Source organism: Crotalus tigris, unplaced genomic scaffold, assembly GCF_016545835.1.
Source record: "Crotalus tigris isolate CLP2741 ecotype Arizona unplaced genomic scaffold, ASM1654583v1 scf7180000018550.1270297659:1495590, whole genome shotgun sequence".
Taxonomy (NCBI): domain Eukaryota; kingdom Metazoa; phylum Chordata; class Lepidosauria; order Squamata; family Viperidae; genus Crotalus; species Crotalus tigris.
Window position 1 is genome coordinate 1,609,065 of NW_024097073.1, and position 19,123 is coordinate 1,628,187.

The 19,123-nt window shown below is 42.2% G+C and overlaps 2 protein-coding genes across 8 annotated transcripts in view; one reads left to right on the top strand and one right to left on the bottom strand.

Annotated features, from left to right (window-relative positions):
* PTPRN (protein tyrosine phosphatase receptor type N) overlaps window positions 1–5,008 on the top strand; it is a 45,495-nt gene extending 40,487 nt beyond the window's left edge. For both annotated transcript variants that reach the window (XM_039354424.1, XM_039354423.1), the window contains 3 exons: window positions 751–815; window positions 3,052–3,125; window positions 4,032–5,008. In XM_039354424.1, the coding sequence (XP_039210358.1) occupies window positions 751–815; window positions 3,052–3,125; window positions 4,032–4,103 (211 nt within the window). In that variant the 3' untranslated portion in view covers window positions 4,104–5,008. The remainder of the gene's footprint in view (window positions 1–750; window positions 816–3,051; window positions 3,126–4,031) is intronic.
* The window catches only part of DNAJB2 (DnaJ heat shock protein family (Hsp40) member B2), a 36,122-nt gene that overhangs the window by 2,617 nt on the left and 14,382 nt on the right, over window positions 1–19,123 (bottom strand). For 4 of the 6 annotated variants that reach the window (XM_039354425.1, XM_039354426.1, XM_039354427.1 and 1 more), the window contains 9 exons: window positions 17,289–17,398; window positions 15,907–15,960; window positions 14,850–14,966; window positions 14,139–14,219; window positions 13,408–13,513; window positions 11,526–11,596; window positions 10,320–10,562; window positions 8,579–8,633; window positions 6,199–7,190 (listed from right to left, as the gene is read on the bottom strand). In XM_039354425.1, the coding sequence (XP_039210359.1) occupies window positions 8,605–8,633; window positions 10,320–10,562; window positions 11,526–11,596; window positions 13,408–13,513; window positions 14,139–14,219; window positions 14,850–14,966; window positions 15,907–15,960; window positions 17,289–17,398 (811 nt within the window). In that variant the 3' untranslated portion in view covers window positions 6,199–7,190; window positions 8,579–8,604. Of the gene's footprint in view, window positions 1–6,198; window positions 7,191–8,578; window positions 8,634–10,319; window positions 10,563–11,525; window positions 11,597–13,407; window positions 13,514–14,138; window positions 14,220–14,849; window positions 14,967–15,906; window positions 15,961–17,288; window positions 17,399–19,123 lie in introns of those variants that run through there. The other 2 variants (XM_039354430.1, XM_039354431.1) reach the window with 2 other exon arrangements.

The window sequence follows — 19,123 nt, forward strand, 5'->3', positions numbered from 1 at the left end:
TACATTAACAGAAGGATAGAATCAAAATCACGTGAAATGTTAATACCACTTTACAATGCCTGGGTAAAGCCACACTTGGAATATTGCATCCAGTTTTGGTCACCACGATGTAAAAAAGATGTTGAGACTCTAGAAAGAGTACAGAGAAGAGCAACAAAGATGATTAGGGGACTGGAGGCTAAAACATAAAAGGAACGGTTGCTGGAATTGGGTATACCTAGTTTAACGAAGAGAAGGATGAGGCGGGACATGATAGCAGTGTTCCAATATCTCAGGGGCTGCCACAAAGAAGAGGGAGTCAAGCTATTCTCCAAAGCACCTGAAGGCAGGACAAGAAGCAACAGATGGAAACTAACCAAAGAAAGAAGCAACCTAGAACTAAGGAGAAATTTTCTTACAGTTAGAACAATTAATCAGCTTCCTCCAGAAGCTGGTAATGCTCCAACACTGGAAGTTTTTAAGAAGAGACTGGACAGCCATTTGTTTGAAATGGTATAGAGTTTCCTGCCTGAGCAGGAGTTGGACTAGATGACCTCCAAGGCCCCTTCCAACTTTACTACTACTACTGCTGCTGCTGCTGTTGTTATTATTATCATCATCATTATATGGCACTGTCAAAACTGAAGGCTGATAAGTTACAGCAAGTTTCAGCAGATTTCTGTGAGCCAGATCTTCCTCGTGTTGAACTTGGTGAAGATATGTAACCTGCTGTTGTTTGAAACCTTAAGTGTGTTTCCTTATGTTTTACAGTGATGGTGCAGGAAGGACTGGAACATACATTCTTATTGACATGGTTTTAAACCGAATGGCAAAAGGTAAGATGGTGGGAGGAAGAGACTTATATAGGCCCATTTTCTGCAAACAGTCTGTCAATTCAACATAAGAAGGTCCAGGCTGGTGCAGCAGACAAATTGCCTAGCTAGTCTGTTCCCATAGCAACAAGCCTTTGAGAAATCGGAGGCAAGATTACTAATTCCTGCTGTTGATAGCCATATCCTGCCGCTTTAAAGCTACTCCAATTAATGGATATTACTGCATCCTGCTATAGTGGGTAGTTTAACTACCGATATGTAAGGTTTCTATTTACTTATCCACCCATTACTTCTGTGATGATCCCAGATTCTAGTTATTATAAGAGTCAAAAAGCTTTCCCTCTGTATTTTTCTCACATAATATATGTATGTATATTTCATCGTACTTTCTATTTTTCTAAGCTTAAAATCTCCCTTCACTGACATCATAAATATATTACTCCAGAGCATTTTTTCCTCTCAGTCGTTCTAAGTAATGTTATTTAAAAAATTACGACCTCACTGCTCATTCCTTTAAATTTGGTTATTTAAGATTAACATGAACATTAGCATAAACTCCAACACAGATCCTTTCTACTTCCATTGTTGACATCCTAGAGTCACAAAAACTGATCACTATTCCTAATCTATGTTTATGTCGCACGGCCAGTTGCTCATTCATAACTGACCATTCTCTTATTCTTTAATTGCTATGTTTGCTCAGGAAACTTTAGTGAGGAATATTAGCAAAAACCAAAAATAAAAAGTCAACATTTGAACATTTATAATGTTCATTTTTTTCTTCCCTCCCTATCTACATACTGTGAAAGAACTCTCAAATAATATTTTATTTAATAACGCTTACTGCCAAACAGATGTTCAGGTTGGATTAGGGTTAGGGTAGCTAGGCAAGACTTTTCTGAATCCTCTTAAATTCTTTTTAATACTGAGCATTACAGTAATAGAAAGTCTAAAACATTCATAATATTATGTTTTAATGCCTGAGTAGAGGTATTATTTTGACAAGAAAAGATTACATTCCCACTAATTGATTCTATGACCAGTTAGCCAGACAATGAATGTCTCTGTGAAAGTTTTGCCCCTTCAAAATCTGGCCTTTTTAATTTGAAGGAATTAGAAAATTGTCATATTGCATGGAGAACATTGTACTTATTTTTTTTTATATTTCATGAATTTAATCTTTTTTTCTTGACTCCATCTATTTTTTGAAGCTCCATTTAAGGTCAAGTTCAAACCATCAACCCAAAGAAAATTGTACAACCTTAATTTAGGATATTCAGAAATAACTTGTCACAGTCACAATAGTTTGTTCAGTCTATTTGAAAATAATTGAAATCACCTCTTAAACACATCTCTCTGAAGAACATTTTTTTCATTTTCCTTAAAATTCCTAATGTTAATAAATACGTAAAATAAATAGAGCATCCTGAGCACTAATAGCAATTATTTTTTGGAGTCCACATCAGATCTCTTCCCTGGAACAATCTGCCCTTTTTAAAAAATGTATTTTTGATATAATGCTCTTGAAATAGAAACATCTCCTTCAATATTCCTTTCATAGTTCATTTTCCAAGATATTGATTCCTTTCAATTGATTGTTTTCCTTTTCCTCCAACCAATGTCATTTTTCCTCAAGAGGTTAATTCTGTATAACAGCAAATTAACTTTCTAAAGACCTTAGAAAGGCATTTGTCATAAGCCTCTCTGCTTCTCTCAACTTTTTGCTCTCAATAAACTTGCAGAAATGAACTTGTTCTTTTAGAGATCTTGCATAAATTCTATCCAGCAAACAAAGTATTTCCATATATTGGATAGGCCCTGTACCCTCCTCACTATCTTCATAAAGTAGGTATTTATTGATTTATGTAGCTGTTCATTTACTAATTATTAAATTAGATTAAATTTACTATGAAAACTATTTACTACATACTTAGTAAATATATGAACTTATATATTGGCTGAATTTCTTGTTACTGTGATTCATTTTCCCTAGAGATTGTCATACTAATTCCACAAGAGTACAAATATAATACTGTACACCATCATCATTTGAAGGCTTTGTGGCTTTGAAGGCCACGTCTTTTCTATCTGCCATCTATTCTACATCTGTTTTAACCTCTTCTGTGTCTACTCACATATTTTGAATGTGGGATTTATGCAGAAAGAAATATCCCCCATAGAACAGTTCTTTTTCACCGATTTCTGATTTATACCTTTTACCTCTTCACCTCTATACTAGGTGTGAAGGAGATAGATATTGCAGCCACCTTGGAGCACGTGAGGGACCAGAGACCAGGTGTGGTGCAGATTAAGGTACGTCTTGATAGTTCCTTGCTCACAAGAGTTCTATGCAGTCCTCTTGATGGAAGGGAATGTAGTCCAAGAGAACAAATCAATGTCCTGGCTATATGCAAATATCAAATATTGTCTTTAAGTGCATCATACTATTCTGGGGGAAGTAGGAGGCTCTTACCCAAACTCAATTTCACTGAGGGCCGCATCAGCATTGCAGTTGCCCTTGGGGGGCCGGGTGGGTGTGGCCTGGGTGGGTGCAGCCTACTGGGTGGGCATGGATGGAGTGGGTGTGGCCTACTGGGTGGGCATGGCCAGCTCTACCTCGTTCGCATCAAGGGTGCCTGTGGAGGCCTGGGCAGAAGTGGGACAGATCTGAGGATCTCTGGCAGAAGGGGGTGTGACCAGGGCAAGCGCCAAGGCATGGTGCATTTCTTCATTCCTCACAAAGGGTGACACCTCCCCAGCATGGGGAGGGCCGACGCGGCAGGGGCTGGTTCCTCGCTATTTCTGGACGGCCTTGTGGAGCTAAGACTCAATGCATTTCAGCATAGATGGCCACCACAAAATTGTACATGGGCTCCCGGCCGGCCAGGGCCAAGGCAGCGGGGGCCGTTCCCTCACTGTTTCCAGGATGGCTTCACGGGCCACATGAAACCACTTCGCGGGCCACATCTGGCCCCCGGGCCTTGTGTTTGACATGTCTGCCCAAGAGAGAAGAGAGCTGGTGTTTATGTTTAAAGGGTTCAAGCTAAAGTTTAAAAAGAAACTGGGCTTTTTTTTTAATAGAATAGTTATATTGTTAGAGGGGGTAGTGCTTCGCCGTTCTAAGGGAAGCGGGTGGAGAAGAGAAAAAAAGGGACCCAAATCCTTGGTACTCTTGATTATGCCCATGCTACTTTACACACTTGGCTTTTGTATTCCCAGGACCAGTTTGAGTTTGCACTGACAGCCGTGGCAGAGGAAGTGAATGCCATCCTGAAGGCTCTGCCACAATGAAGCCTCTATTCAGCATATCCCAACTTGGTGATTCCCCAACCTGACCCTTTGCCTCTGCTGTTGCTGTGTTCTTGCCTGGGGTGTTTTCCCTTTACCATGTATCATCTCCATGTGGTTCACCATGGCTAAATTTAATTGCCCTGTGGAAATGCTGGCCCCTTACCTACCTGCTCAATTGGGCCTCATCCATCCAACATCCTATAACCCTCATGCTGCTAAGGCCTACTCCACCCTGGTCTCTCTGGAAGCAGCCCTTAGTGGATAGATGACCGGGTCCCTTTTTGGACAGCCAGGTCACCTCTCGTGTGAGAGGATGTGCCATGGAGCAATACAGGGGCTGTAGTCCAAAGAAGAGTTAGCCCCCTTGTGAGACGCATTAAAGACCAGTTTTCTGAAGTGCCTACTTTATGTTTATGGGCATTGGTCAAAGCAAGTAGATTTGCAATGGGCGGGCTGTGGGCCCATTTCTTTTTTCTCTTCAGTGTCCGGCTTAGCCCTAGTGCCCAAATGAAATGAGTAGAAATGGTAATGCCTTAGCAGAAGCTAGGTTACGTCAATTGCCAGTTTTCATCCTTCTTCCATTCTTCCCTCTCTAAATTTCACCTCCTGAATCTGTGCCTATAGCAGGGGAAGAACTTAACACTGCTTCTGCGCTCCTTGTTGTCCCACTGTTGTCCTCCTTCTCTGTTTCCTGCAGGCCTGGAGCCAAGCCTAGTCATAGCCATTTGCTCCCTTCCCTAAATGGAGGAAGGGAACGTCACAGGGAGATGGCCCTACAGCTGCTAATTGCTGTGTTGTCTCCCTACTTTCTCCTGGGTGTTACTTATCACAAAGAGACATTTCTAGAGAATCTAATTTTGTATTTGATGTGAATAAAGGTTTTGTGTCGCGTTTGTGCAGCTGCAGCCCAGCCTCTCCATCTTGTGTACAACCAGGCAGAAAAATGTATTGTCTGCTCATGCCAAAAGATTTATAGATTAACAACTTGGGGTGCCAGATATTTTCCTGGAGGTAGGATTAGCTTCAAAAGGGCTGGCACGTAGAGGAGTCAGAGAGTTGCCCACACGGTGCCAAAGGGTACCCCAATCCTTGCTATACGTGTGCTTGGGAATGGGTAGGGGTATCTATGTACAAACACATGTAACATACACATATCCAATTTTGAAATGCTTAAAAATATAATACACCCTGCCCTTCTGTCTGCTGCCCTTTACCAAGCAGAAGGAACACCAAGCATATTCTGTCTGTGGCTAAGCCTTTTCTGCTCACACTTTATCCCATCTAAGCACTAGCCTTGCCATCTTTTCCTGCCTCCTTGGCTTGATTTTTTTTTCACCTGGTTTACATAGGCAGGGACACCCATGCTCTGAACCGCCATGTTATCTGAGTCTACATGAGAACGGTGAAACACAATTTCAAGTAGATCCAATGAAAAAGTTTTTAACCAACCCATCACCACCACTACCCCGTATACAACCGTAGGATTATAACCTGTGGTCAGGAATGGGAGAGGGCGGATTGCCTGTTGTGAAACAGGTAGTTTGTCTCTGACCCTAAATTGCCAGGTTGTCTATGAGCCTTTTTGCCACAGCCAGCCGGGTGTGGCTGCCTTTCCAGGATATACCACTTTGTTTTCCGAGCACTCTGGATCATACCAGTTGAAATTATTTTTTAAAAAAAATTATACACCTAAACTCTTTAACCCATTCCATATATTTTCAGAAGGCAATTCCTCTAGCTAGTTTTATTTTTCAACCTTGAAGCTGTAAGTAGCTCTTAAGATTTATCTAAAGGTCAATGTATAGGAGACGGTAACCCTAAACACCAAGGAAGCAATCTTTTTTCAAATATCCAACCCAGGCTTGATTTTATCCTCTGTTAAGAGGATAATAAATTAAAAGAGGTAAAAAAAGAATGACCTAAATACCACTGCAATTTGGTGAAATACAATGCTCATCCTGTGTGGAAACAGGCAGGATACCAAATGGGAGAATTTGTTCTTTGAATTACCTGTCATTGAGAGCCTTTTTACCGATTTTCAGAGAGGTTAAAATAATTCCTCCCTAACCTCTTTCCAAACATTTCTGAGACAGCGTTAATTCCAAATGAGTTTATTGATAAATGTCGTCCATTTTATACCAGGCCAGCACTCTGCCTTACAAAAGAGACCAGATCCACTCCAAGTTACAGACATGTTGAATGGGATTGTGTTATCTGTAGTCATTATTTCAAGAAAATTTTGCTAGAAGGGCCGTGGGGGGGGGGGAGGGATGGCGGGGTGAACCACAGGCCTAGCCCTCTTCTTGCTACCAACAGAGTCCGACTTACTCTCTTTGCAGGGACTGGTCTGGAAGAGTCCTTGCTGCTCTAAGGGAGAAAACTTGATGTCCAACCCCTGCCTTTAGAGCAGTCTTGCCATGTGCTGGGACTGCAACTCCCCCAATTCTCTCGCAGCAGGGCCGTCATGCTAGCTAGGAATTCTGGGAGTTCAGGTATCATTCTGTATATGACTGCAGGTTGAGGAATGTGCCGAGGCTGCCTTTTGCACATCATGGGAGTCTGCCCTGGTGCTCCAACAAAACTTTTGTTTATTCCCATCCATATTATTCTCCAAACACAAATGGTGTTTCTCTTGGGATCAATGTGCCCCTGGGCAGCTAAAGAAGATGCTGCAGTCCAGGCCTCTGAGGAGCTTCTGGCTTTCTTGACCCACCACCAGCTCTCTGGGCAGACTATTCAAGACTATCCCCCCCCCCTCTTCAGCCAGGCTCTCTTAGGGCAATGAGCACCAGTGAAGAGGGCTCGTAAGTATAAAAGGCCTTGGCTCTATGTTAATTCTGGAGCAGCAAGATAGCTACTTCTACAGCAAACAGGCTGTAGCCTGCCTGCGCCAGTGAGTGCTACATGCTACGCAGCAGAAAGAACGAAGGGAGAAAAATCACACACTCGGCACATGCCAGTCCCCCCTCCCCAATCCCCCGCAGGTTGAGGGAGAGAACAGAAAGTGAAGTCCAGGCCTGAGCAACCTTCAACGAGAACGAATGCTGGAGAGGCAATCCGCATGGCTCTTCCAGACTCAGAACACACCTGGGGAAACAAGCAAGGAGAAAGAAGGAGGGGAAGGGAGAGAAAAATACAGACACCGAGTGAATTAGACAACAGTGAAAAGTGGGTAGCAGCCAGCAGTGTCTGAACTGTGACATATTCTCCAAAGAAAGGGAGGGGGGGGAGAATACTTTAGCATCAAGACAGTTGTTGCAATCCCATGAGATCATGCAAGAACCACTCTGTTCCAACCTTGGTATGGCAAGGGAGGAGTGCACTGGAGCATGCAAAATAAGGAATGTGTACCCCCGAAGAGTTACTATTAATGAACTACTCGTAGTAAAGGAGATTTCCATCTCTTTTTACTAATCCTTGTCTATTATTGTTTACAATATTTGCTCTACAAAGACTCTATTGCAAAGGGTGTAGGAGTGGGTGGAAAGAAGACAGCAAGGTCTCCAAATCTTGCCACTGGCTTTCTCCAAATGAAGGACATTAGAGATACAGTTTACCCAGCAAAGTAGAGATAAGAACTTTGGTTGGAGTTACATTTGTGAAGAGGAGCCTTGTAATGAACATACCAGTGAAACAGATTCACTCCGCCTCACCCATATTTAACTACTACCTTTGCACAGGGCTCACAGTTTGTCTATATGCGTACACAGACACAAAACCTACTCACTATTCATCTCAAGCTTTCTTTCCCATCTTGGCTACCTAACTGAGTAACACGTCCTTATTGGTATTTTGGAGGAGGTGTCAAAAATCTTTCCCAATTTACAGCAAATGTTTTCACATCCCTTGCTAGATCCTGATTTACTTTTTGTGCATCCGTGAATGTTATCAGAAAGATTTAATGAAATATTTATTTTGCCTCCACTTGGTTACACTTGTACTTCTAATCTTGCCTTCGTACAGTATCGTCTGGATTTTGTGAATTGGCCTAACACAGCAAAGGATAACCCAGCCAATAGATCCCTCATAAACATTTTTTTTTTCTTTCTCTGTCATCCTCCCCCAACCTCTTGCCTCTTTATCAGGGTGAAAGCAAAGAAAATGGGAACACAAGCACAGGGCAGTTGCACAGAGACAAGCAAGTTAAAACCAGGGTTGTGTATATTCTTACATTTTCCCTAAGCAAACACATGTATCTGCAACCAGAATAATGCAGATAACTCTGTAAATGTTCTTTGTTCTTGCCTCTACAGGGCATTTTTCAAAATAAACTTTAAAATCATAAATGGGGGTAAATTAAAAAAAAAAAAAGAATGGAAGGAAAGCTCATAGTGTTCCTGCAACCTGGAGTTTTCTTTTTTAAAAGTCTGAATCATTTTGGACTATGGTATGTGCCAAGGGTATTACAAATATACACAGCCCTTCTGATGAATGCTGTTTCAACTGATCAGGTAAAATAAATGTTTGAGGATTACCTGCAGGGAGCCAGCATGGAGGGGTGTCAGACAGAATATGCCTGTCCTTCAGGGTCTGTGGCATGGGAAGCACAGAAGGGAGGGATGGGCAGGTGAGCAGACAAGCAGCGGCGGCAGTAAAGAAAGAAAGAGGGCACCAACAAGTTACATTCCTACATCAAGAATCCACCGAAGCCTTTTCCAGGGCCTGCCACCAAGGGTAGACAAAAGGAAAGAGAAAGGCAAAGGCCTGCAAACCCACCAGATCCCGTGCCCTCACCCCCACCCTCGGACCCTTATGCAGAAGATGACAGGAGGTGCGGGGTGGCGGGAAGGAAATAGCAGGTACAAGTTACCCACAAGCAATAAAGTGAGCAGTGAGCTGAGTGGAGTCTGCAGGAGAAAATGCCATGCCAATAAATTAAAAGATGTACAGTCTCTTCAACTAGTGATTTGATTTGAAGATCACAACCTGAGGACAAGGGTCATGCAAGCAGTGAAGTTATCTAGGATTCCTTGCCCCCTGTACAGATAGAATAATGGGACTAAGACCCACAGTGGGAGATAACGACAACCCGAACAGATCCGCAAGGCAAATTTCTTGCCTTGCCTCCCTCTCCCTACACTTTCTAGATGTCCAAGACAAAACATTCACAAACTGGGCTATTGGAAGACTGTGAAAACTGCCGATAGAGAAGGGATGCTCTGATTTTATAACATCCTGGGATAGTCTTTGAAGCAAAATCAAATTTGAGTTTTTATCTCCTTTATACTGTACATTACAACTCTGTCTGCACAATATGATTTGACGACTAATTTAATCCATTTCAGGATTCACCCAATGAGCTAGTGAAATGTGCTGAGTTCACACATAACACACTAAAGAAACCACAATTAGAATTAATCAAGTCTGTCGTATGCTACTACAACCACTAGGTCCTTAACTGATCTGGTTAAGTATTTTGTGCCAAGACAACCAGACAGTTATTAGCTAAGGAAGGCACAGTGTTGGTAGTAAAGGTGAGGAGAAGGTGGCAGAAAAAGGCCCCAACCCCTAAGTATGCTCTAGAATCATCCTCATTTAGGACAGGCCCAAACTGAGTCACTCCCACCAAATATAAAAAAACCTGGGTTTTAAATATCTCATTTTCTTCTCACCTTACCCAGGGCTCAACTATAACAATAATCAAGGAGCAGCAGCCAATAACAATTCCCCAGGACAAATCTCTCTGGTACAGTGAACAGCAGGGCCTCGCAATCAGACCATGCAGTTAAGCCATGCAATAAAACAGCAAAATAGAGAGTGCAACCTGCATTTGTACAATGAAGCAGGGCTCTATAGCCCAGGAGATGCCTAGACAAGCCCCCTCCCCCCCTTTCATGCCAAATTACACATACCAAGTTACAGAATCTGCTCTTGCCTTTTACTCGGTGGTACCAGCTTAGTGACTGGATGGGCCTGCAGGCTATCTTGTTAGCAACCAGTCAGAGCCGTCCTCAAGATCCCACCCTCCATTGGCTAAGGTCCAGAACGTACCAGCCAATGAAATACAGTCTTGGTGAGCTCACAGGAGTTGGCACTGCGTGTCTTTCTTCTTCTTAGGTGAAGGGTCTCTGGTTTTGCCCCTCCCCTTTCCATCCCCTCCCACAGACCCTGCGGGGGTTTTGGACGGGCCACCCGCTTGGCTGTCCACGACAAGGGCTGTCCCTTGTGGCAACTGTGACTTTCCTTTGGATTGCTTTTTCGTGGGGCTTCTCGCACCTGCTCTGTGCTGGCTCTTGGCCTCCATCTCAGACAGGCTGTAGGCCATAGCAAGCTGAAGATCCTCGTCGTCTTCATCGCTGTCGGTGTACAAGATCACTGGGGAGGAGCTTGGGGATGGGCGCTTGGGCGGTGGGCGTTGAGGGGATGTCACTGGAGAAGATGCGGACGGCCCGCGGTTCTGTAGCGCTTGCTGCTCACGCCGGCTCAGTTCCAAGCCTAATGCCATGTCGTCTGGGATCCCTGCAAGGGACATGTTTCAGCCAATAGCTGCAGAGGTCATCCTCCAGTATCCCTTCCCCCACTCCACCATATATGACTGCCTATGTGCATATATCCACCTTGACAAAGCATTAACCAGAAAAGTCAACATCCCAGGAAATCTTTGCTGGATTACAATGCCTGAAATTTCCCAGCAAACATAGCTATGTGAGGTAATGTTTGCTGACATCCAATTTGTCAGAAAGACCCCAGATTTCTGCAGGTAGGCAGGCTTGGATTATATGATCTGCAGAATTAGAAGCAGCAGCAGCTGCTTCTGCTGCTGCAGCTGTTTGGGTGGCTACCCAGGTAGTTTCCCCAACACCTGTGCTATGTTCCCCAGACCTCCTCTAGCGCACAGTTAAAAGATCCTGATTTCAAGTCCTGCCTTCACCATGAAACCAGATGAATTGACTTTGGGCCAGTCACTCTCTCTCTCTCTCTCTCTCTCAGCCCAACTCATCTCACAGGGTGGTTGTTGTCGGGAAAATAGAAGAAGGAAAGTTGGATATGATATTGAATTATATGTAAAAATAAGAAAGGCAGGATTATAAATAAACAAATAAAAAGGAAATATTTTAGAGGGGGGCTACTATAAGGGTACATTAATATAAAGTTTAATGCATGCTTTTTGCCCTATGCAATTATTCCAAAAAAACAATTCTGCTCACTTTGGTGACGTCATGGCTGTTCCTCCAGGCATTTGGGCCAAGAAGTTAAGTTCGCTAAGCCAGCTATTTGTTTTACTGCAAGCTGTTTACAACCTCAGACATTTATTATTGGAATTGTTTTGTTTTGATTTTGTACGAAGCCCAGAAACATTGCTGTGAAATGGACAGTCATAAATCCATCAACCCCCTGTCATTCCGGAGGCCAAAAATATTCTGACCTTCTATAAAAAAGTTCTTAAGATATTCAGAGTCCTCTTCCTCTAAAGCTACTCACCATTAATCTGGATGGATTTCAGTTCTCCATCTTCTTCCACTTCTACCCTCTCTTGTCCATTTTCAATGACCCTAATAAATAGGAGAGAGGGTAAACAGTGATTTCATGAGAACAGCGTATCTGCTTACTTTGAACCACGTTGAGTCCATGTAATAAATAAAATCAACTCAACATGGCTCAAAGTAAGCAGTAACATCTGTGTTACTGCAATCTAATAGACTCTCAGCAGCTTACATAGAAAAAAACATACAAGGCATCCAATATAAAAATAAAAATGCAACAGCAGATCCAAGAAACAGATCTTGATTTACCAATCATCCAAGAAGATTACTCCTTTCTCTCTGTTCAGATTAAAGAAGCAACTCTAAACCTGTTAACACCAGTGGCACAGCATAACATTGAAACCCTACAACAGGGGTGTCAAACTGCCGGCCCATGGGCCGGATGCGTCATGTGGAAGCTGTGCCCATCCCCTTGTCGGCAATGGCAAAACCATCCTGATACGTTGCGCGACGTCACATGACATTGCGAGTTTGACATGTCTGCCCTACAACATTCAAAAACTCCTAATTGCTTCCTAATTGCTGATTAAAAATGTGAATGAGGCCAAAACATTGGAAAATGGTTTGTTGTTTTGTAATGCTGGCTAATAGGGTCAATTGCCTTAACTGAAAAACTTACTCAGAAGCTTAGAATGCCTTATAGTCATTTGTAAGCTTACCTCCTGCTTTCTGATCTAATGAGCCCTACAGTGGTAATTAAAAAAGGAAAAAAAAATAAAGGGCACAATGATGCCCCAGGAAAAGCTGGGCTGGGCGAAAGCTGTCGTGTCAGCATTCAGAAACACACCTGAATTGTAAATGTAATTTTTTTTCAAGAGCAATTCCAGCCCTATACAGAATGGAATTCCCAGGCACCATGTGGAAAAAGTTACAGAGCATCACACTTATGTTAGAGACATGCAGTATTCAAATCTAAAACAGGACAAGAGTTTCAACTCAAGTGTACTTCCGTCCTGAGTCCATGTAACCGTGTTTTGAGCATGGCTCCTTTATGGAGCAACCTCGCAATACAGGAATGGGCCATGCCACATCCAAGCACTCAGTATTTTGGATCTGAATGCTGCACACCTCTAAGTAAATATTATATATAAACTGATGCATCTAAGAAAGGAGCTAGGCACAATTCAGCTTCCCCCGCCCCCATCACTTTTCTTGTCTCTCAATTCCCTGCAATCCATAATGTTTAATTTCCAAAATACTGACATTAAAAAAGTAAGATATTTACAGGACAGCCCTTGATCAAGGCAATTTCACACCCAACTCTGAAATACAGCTATATCCCAGTATCCTACAGGGTTGGGCTAGATGGCTATTGGTCCAAGTCAATATGTACAATACGATCTGATTCCACACCGCACTAAATTATACTTTATTTAATCATTACTTAAAATGTGAAGTATGGCGGTCTGAGAGCACAAAGCATCCTAAACCTAAATTGTTTGGCCTCCAAACAAAACGAGCTACATTATTTTTTTACTAGAATGGGTAAACAAGTCTGTATCTCGCTGCAGGCTTTTTATACTGGGCGAGCAATAAACCTCCACTACGGAAAAGAGATGAGTTACATGAGGTGCTTTAAGAGGAAACAGAAACAAAGCAGTAGTAATGAAGCAAAAAATGGGTAGGCTCCAGAAAGAATGGGCCTGAACATCCTTGAAGAGGATTCCAAATCTGTCCTACAAGACCAGAAGTTGACAGAAAGGTAAACAAGGAACAAATCAGATTAAAATGCCCATCAAGCACTAAGACACAAAGAGATTCACTGTCCACAATGGGGTGGTCCCAATGTGACAAATAAATAAACGGTTAGTTAAACTTACCTCTTGGTGGTAATGCGCTTGCCATTGATGAACCTTGTCGAAGTGGAGACAGAGCGGAAGCCCATCCCTGCATTGAGTCCTGGACCAAGCGAGGTTGCAAAGAACTCTACAAGGGAGAGCACCAGAATAACTTGCAAGGGACGGCACAGTGGTCCCTGGGACCAAGGAAAAGGAACAGCAAGGGAACTGATACATGATACACAAAAGCTTTCTTTTGAGATTCCAGGGTAGGCAAACAGAAACGCTGGGGAAGTCACCGAGACAAAAAGGGGCTTAAAACCAGTAAGTGACAATTGGCCGAACCCAATGAGACGAAAAGGGGGAAGAAGCTAACAGACAGTCCTTGACTTACAACCATTCATGTCGTGACCGTTCGAATTTACAGTGGCACTCAAAAAGTGACTTATGCTTGCTCCTCGCACTTCTGATTAATGCAGCATCTTTACGGTCACATGGTTAAAATTCGGATGCTTGGCAACTGGCACGGGTTTACAACAGTTGTGGTGTTCCCGGGCCCATGATCACCCTTTGTGACCTTCCCAGCTGGATTCCGACAAGCAAAGTCAATGGGGGAATACTGCATGATTCATGATTCACTGCATGATTCACTTAACATCTCTGGCAAAAAAAAAGGTCACAAAATTGGATGCCATTCATTTAACAACCGCCTTTTAGTAACGGAAATCTTGGTTCCAGATATACTATCTATATTCCAACTGTTCTTTTCTTACCTGATGCAGGAAAGGGGGAAAAAAAAGGCCCTGCTGCAGGATGCCGGGGTACAGGTCCACGTAAGTCTGCAAATGGGTCATCTGGAATGAAACAAAGAGGTGGAAACATCCGTAGCTCCCAGGATATTCCACCACCAAGTTGTATCCAACTCTAACCTGCGTTTCCTGGAATTAACTGCACAGCCCCTTGCTTTACGGGAGTTAAGGTGAGTGAGAAAATTCCTCCATATTATAGGAAAAAGTAATCTATAGGATTAGAGTTTCCAAAAAGGAAAACAAGAAAAATATTCTCCATGCTTTTGGTCTAATCCGAGTCAATTTCTTTTTCTTTTCTTAATGAGCTGTGGTGGCGCAGTGATTAGAATGCAGTATTGCAGTCTAATTCAGCTCACTGCCAGGAGTTCAATCCTCACCAGCTCAAGGTTGACTCGGACTTCCATCCTTCCAAGGTCGATAAAATGAGGACTCCGATTGTTGGGGGGGGCGAGATGCTGACTCTATAAACGACTTTAAGAGGGCTGTAAAGCACTGTGAAGCAGTATATCAGTCTAAGTGCCATTGCTATTGATACAGTCCCTTATCTCCTTTCAGAACCTGGTTACTTGTACTCTCAGCTACGCATCAAGGGAAAATTAAATCCGAGCCTTTTTCTCTCCCATTCTTCTCCAAGGGAGGGGGAGGTTAGTTCAAACATTACAAACAGCCACTTACCAAAAAAGTCAGCAAATGGATCTCGCCCTCCAAAGAACTCTCGGAAAACGTCATGGGCGCTACGGAAAGTGAAAGTGAATTCTGGTCCTGGATGAGCCCTGGAACCACCAGATCCAGCTAGGAAAAAGTGAAAAAACAATATTAATATGTCTGCTTAAAAAGAAAAGAAATAATATGACAAAGCTGTAATATGTGCTGTCGGTGTAAGAAAGCAAAGATGTTGAAATATTGGAAAATTAGGAACATTACATCATGGCTCCTAAGTTTGCTAGCAGTGGATTTTTGCAGACCCAACCAAATAGCTTGTAAAAACAGTGGCTTGTAGCTGGTCAGCCAAGAACAAGGCAAAAACCTAATGCTGGATAAACCCATTTACAAAAAATGAAGAGCTCATAATTCATAGCAATCCCTTGGACCAAGGGGATTTTAGTTACTTAAACTTTACAAAGCTAGACTGGCACAAAAGTTGCCCTGGTTTTGTCCCAGCAGCCAAAGAAGACCTCTCTCGTGTTCTCTTCCCAAGCCTCAAACTCACACACAAATTGAGAAAGTTGTCCTCCATCTTGCTCAATCTATGTTGAACAACTGTGCAAGGCATTGGAAAGGTCTGTTCTTGCAAGGTGTGTTGCATACACAAAACACACTTCCTTGACGTGTTAGAGCATCCGCACACACCGGTGCAACTGCTTTCAAGATTTTCCCCGGCTGTCTCCACATATGTGCCCATGAATAACTGTTTGTCATTCATGTGTTATCTGTGTATGTTTGGAAGAAACAGCCATCCCAGAATGGTCAGAACAGCTTTCGGACACTTTCAGTAAACTCCAAACAGCCATTTCAAACTTAAAACACAATGTTTTGCATTCCAAACATTCTGGACTTGAAACATTTTGTCCACTACTTAGAGGTTCATGACTTCTTTCCTTCAACTTTTGTTGAACTTTCATCCCATCAATCCCCTCCCTTCTTGGCAGTACATTATTATGCTTCTTTTAATCACCCAGCATGAAGCACATAGTTTACATTCACTTTAGTTCAGTGAAACGCGGGTCCTCACCTGCACCCATGAGCCCTTCTTTGCCATATCGGTCGTAGACTTCGCGCTTGCTCTCTGAAAGAATAAACCGCTCAAGTTAATAATGACCCCTTTAGAAATGTGTGGGTCTGGAACAAGCATCTCTTCTCTTAACCTGAGCATTGGTTGAACACATCAATTTCGACACAAGAACTATTATGGAGATTAAATTTGTCTGAGCTCCTGCCAAAGCCAAGATATTCATTCAAGAAATACAGGTAGTCCTCAATTTACAACAGTTCACTTAGTCACCGTTCAGAGTTTCAACGGCACTGAAAAAAGTGACTTATGACCATTTTTCACGAAGTGCTCAGAGAATTGATGCTGCCTTAATGTTTACATCATTTTATCCTGGAAAAAACCAGCCCAAGTTAGAATCATAGTGCAGCTGAGAAATGAAACTGAGAGAAATTGGTCAAATGGAGTTTTAAACTTAAAAGAACTCCATTTAAAAAGTCCAAAATTTGTTTGGACAACTTGCCCCAAAGTCAAAAGCCTTCTAGAATATAAGCACACTTAAAACTGAAGGAGTAAAACAAATACCTGGACCAAGATCTCCAAATTACCAAGGTCCTGGAACAAAAATAATGGCCTGCTTAAGCTTATGAGATGCTGGCTCATAAATTATTTTTAATTAGCACTTGTGTTTTTAAACAGGAACTAGAAAGTAACCACAAAAACTAACTAGTGCCGACTTCCACTTTATTATTCTGCTTATCCATCTATAAGCAGAAAAATCTAAGCCATTTTTTGATTGGCATTTGGCATAATTACTGACTAACATTTATTATACAATTATTTAAAGTTGTATGTACTCTCCTTTGGTGAACAGAATCTTATGGTTTGTCGCCAGTACTGTTCAGATAAATTTGGCTTAAGTCGATTTGTCATCTGGACCCGTAAATTAGGTCATGGGGATTTTTTCTCCTTCAAAACCTAAATACACTTGCTTCTTTCATTTAATAATTAAGTCCCCAAACTAGATGTGGGAACATGCTCTATTCACTTCTGACTTGCTTGTCATTGATAAAATTAATATTAAGAAGAGATTTCCTTATACTGTAGAAATCAGGGCCAGTTTGATCTGGTAGTTAAGGAAGCAGCCTAGAAATCAGGGCACTATGGGTTCTAGTCCCAATTAGATAACTATCAGCTCACCTCACTTCACAGGGTTATTGTAGGGAAAATAGGAGGAGAAGGAAGGAGTATTAGGTATGTTGGCTGCTTTGGAAAGTATAAAGGCAGTATGAAAATCTAATAAATAAGTAAATAGTCCCACCTATTTGGCCAGTATCCTGCACAGAGACCAAAGCAGTCAAAATGGCTGAGGAATGAGGGACGAAAGCCAAAAGCATTTTGCTTACTGTCAGACAGAACCTCATAGGCCTCTGCTATCTCCTTAAACTTCTGCTCAGCATAGTCCTTGTTATCTGGGTTTTTATCTGGGTGCCATTGCAGGGCTTTCTTTCTGTACCTGTGGATAACAACACAGAGGGTAGTATATGTACCTGTGAGGGATCCCATTCCATGCGATTCCAAAATGCCTTAAAAACCACCCTATCATAGCTGTAGCTCTCTATGATTTCTTCCTGCTGACAGCCATGGGCCTTCAAGAGAACAGATTCCCCTGGAATGAATGGGTTCTTTGTTTGTTTGAAGCATATATTGTGCAACTGCCCTGCTTCAAACCTTGGATTTTTTTTTTGAGGCTGATAATGGGTCAGTTTAAAAAGGTCTTCTATCTGTAACTCTCCCAAGCTTTATCATGGCTGCTTTCTTCTTTTTTCTTGACAAACATACTCAGGGCCTTTTGACTGGTAGAACCAGAAAATTTCCATTTTAGAAGCATCCTTGGACTGTTTCTTCTGCGGGAGTTATCCAAACAGCCCAGGCATCATAAGATAACAAAAAGTTAACACTTTCTTGTGAGTCCTGGACTCCCATCTACATCCCTTCCTGTTGCTTAAATATAACATTTCCAGAAATGATCCATAAAAGCTTTTCTGTGGCAGAAATAGGAAGCTATGAACCACTAAATACTATGAAAGCAAATATATGTGTCCCAGCATACTGTTACAGGAGCCAATCTGGGTCAGTCACCAGGGTTAGAGGTTTAGTCTTCCGAGCTTTCAGACATGCTCATGCTAGAGCACATCTCCAGGGAACATCTCTCTCCCAGAATGTGTAGTCTAAATACTATTAAGGCTCCAGTTTCCAGCAGATACTCTTGATCACATGATCAAGGATAGAGATCATAGAAACCTCAGTCCAGAAACAGCTGAAAGGCTACGTTTTCTATCAAGGCTTCTCATATGTTCTATTCAGATACTCCCTCACATGTTCAATTCAACATCCAGAGAAGAGTAAACAGCCTCTCCCTTTCCTAGCTGATCCAGCCTATAAGCATAGAAATGGTCTCCAGACATACCACACAATTCTCTGCAGTAGGCAACTTAGCTCTATACAGTACATTATCACTTCCATATGAAAGTATGTGTGTGCATTCAAAGGCACTGTAAATAATTTGTAAATAATCCTGCTATCAGCCTGGAGATCATCTCTTCACTTAAATCACTTGTGCAGCTAGGAGACAGAAGGAGCTGCTCACAATTTCTCAAAGGCTTGGATGAACTGGGATGCACAGAGGACAAGCAAGTAGCCAGGTTATTTGCTCATCTGGTAACTTACTTGAAGAGCTGGTGGGATACTTCCAACCTGTTAGATCCCTTCCACTTGTACTAGGAGAAACAGATACGTCTGTTCTTTCAGTTAGAGAAGCTTTTCTTACACACTAGCAATGCAACTAATACAGTACAGTCCCTCTGTTCATTGGCAGAACCTCTCTTTACTGGCTCTGGGACTTCCTCCCAACCCTTTTCATTCTGGTTAGCTTTCTACTAATCTAGAACAGAGTTACATGTGTGTGTATGCATTGGGAATAAATGTACATCCATAGATTTAAAAGCTAAAGTTTGATGAAATCTCACGTTGGAAACAGAGATTTTACAAAATTTGGCAAGCGCACAGATTTGGGGATTTTTTTTAAATATGACAACAGCAGCAATATAGTTTGGAATATCAACGGATGCCATCTAAGTTAACCATGTGGCTATGGTTTCAATGTGAATCTCACTGCTGACACAAGATATAATCTATTGCTTGGCTATCTTGTGCCTTTGCAAGCTATTATCAAGGCTAT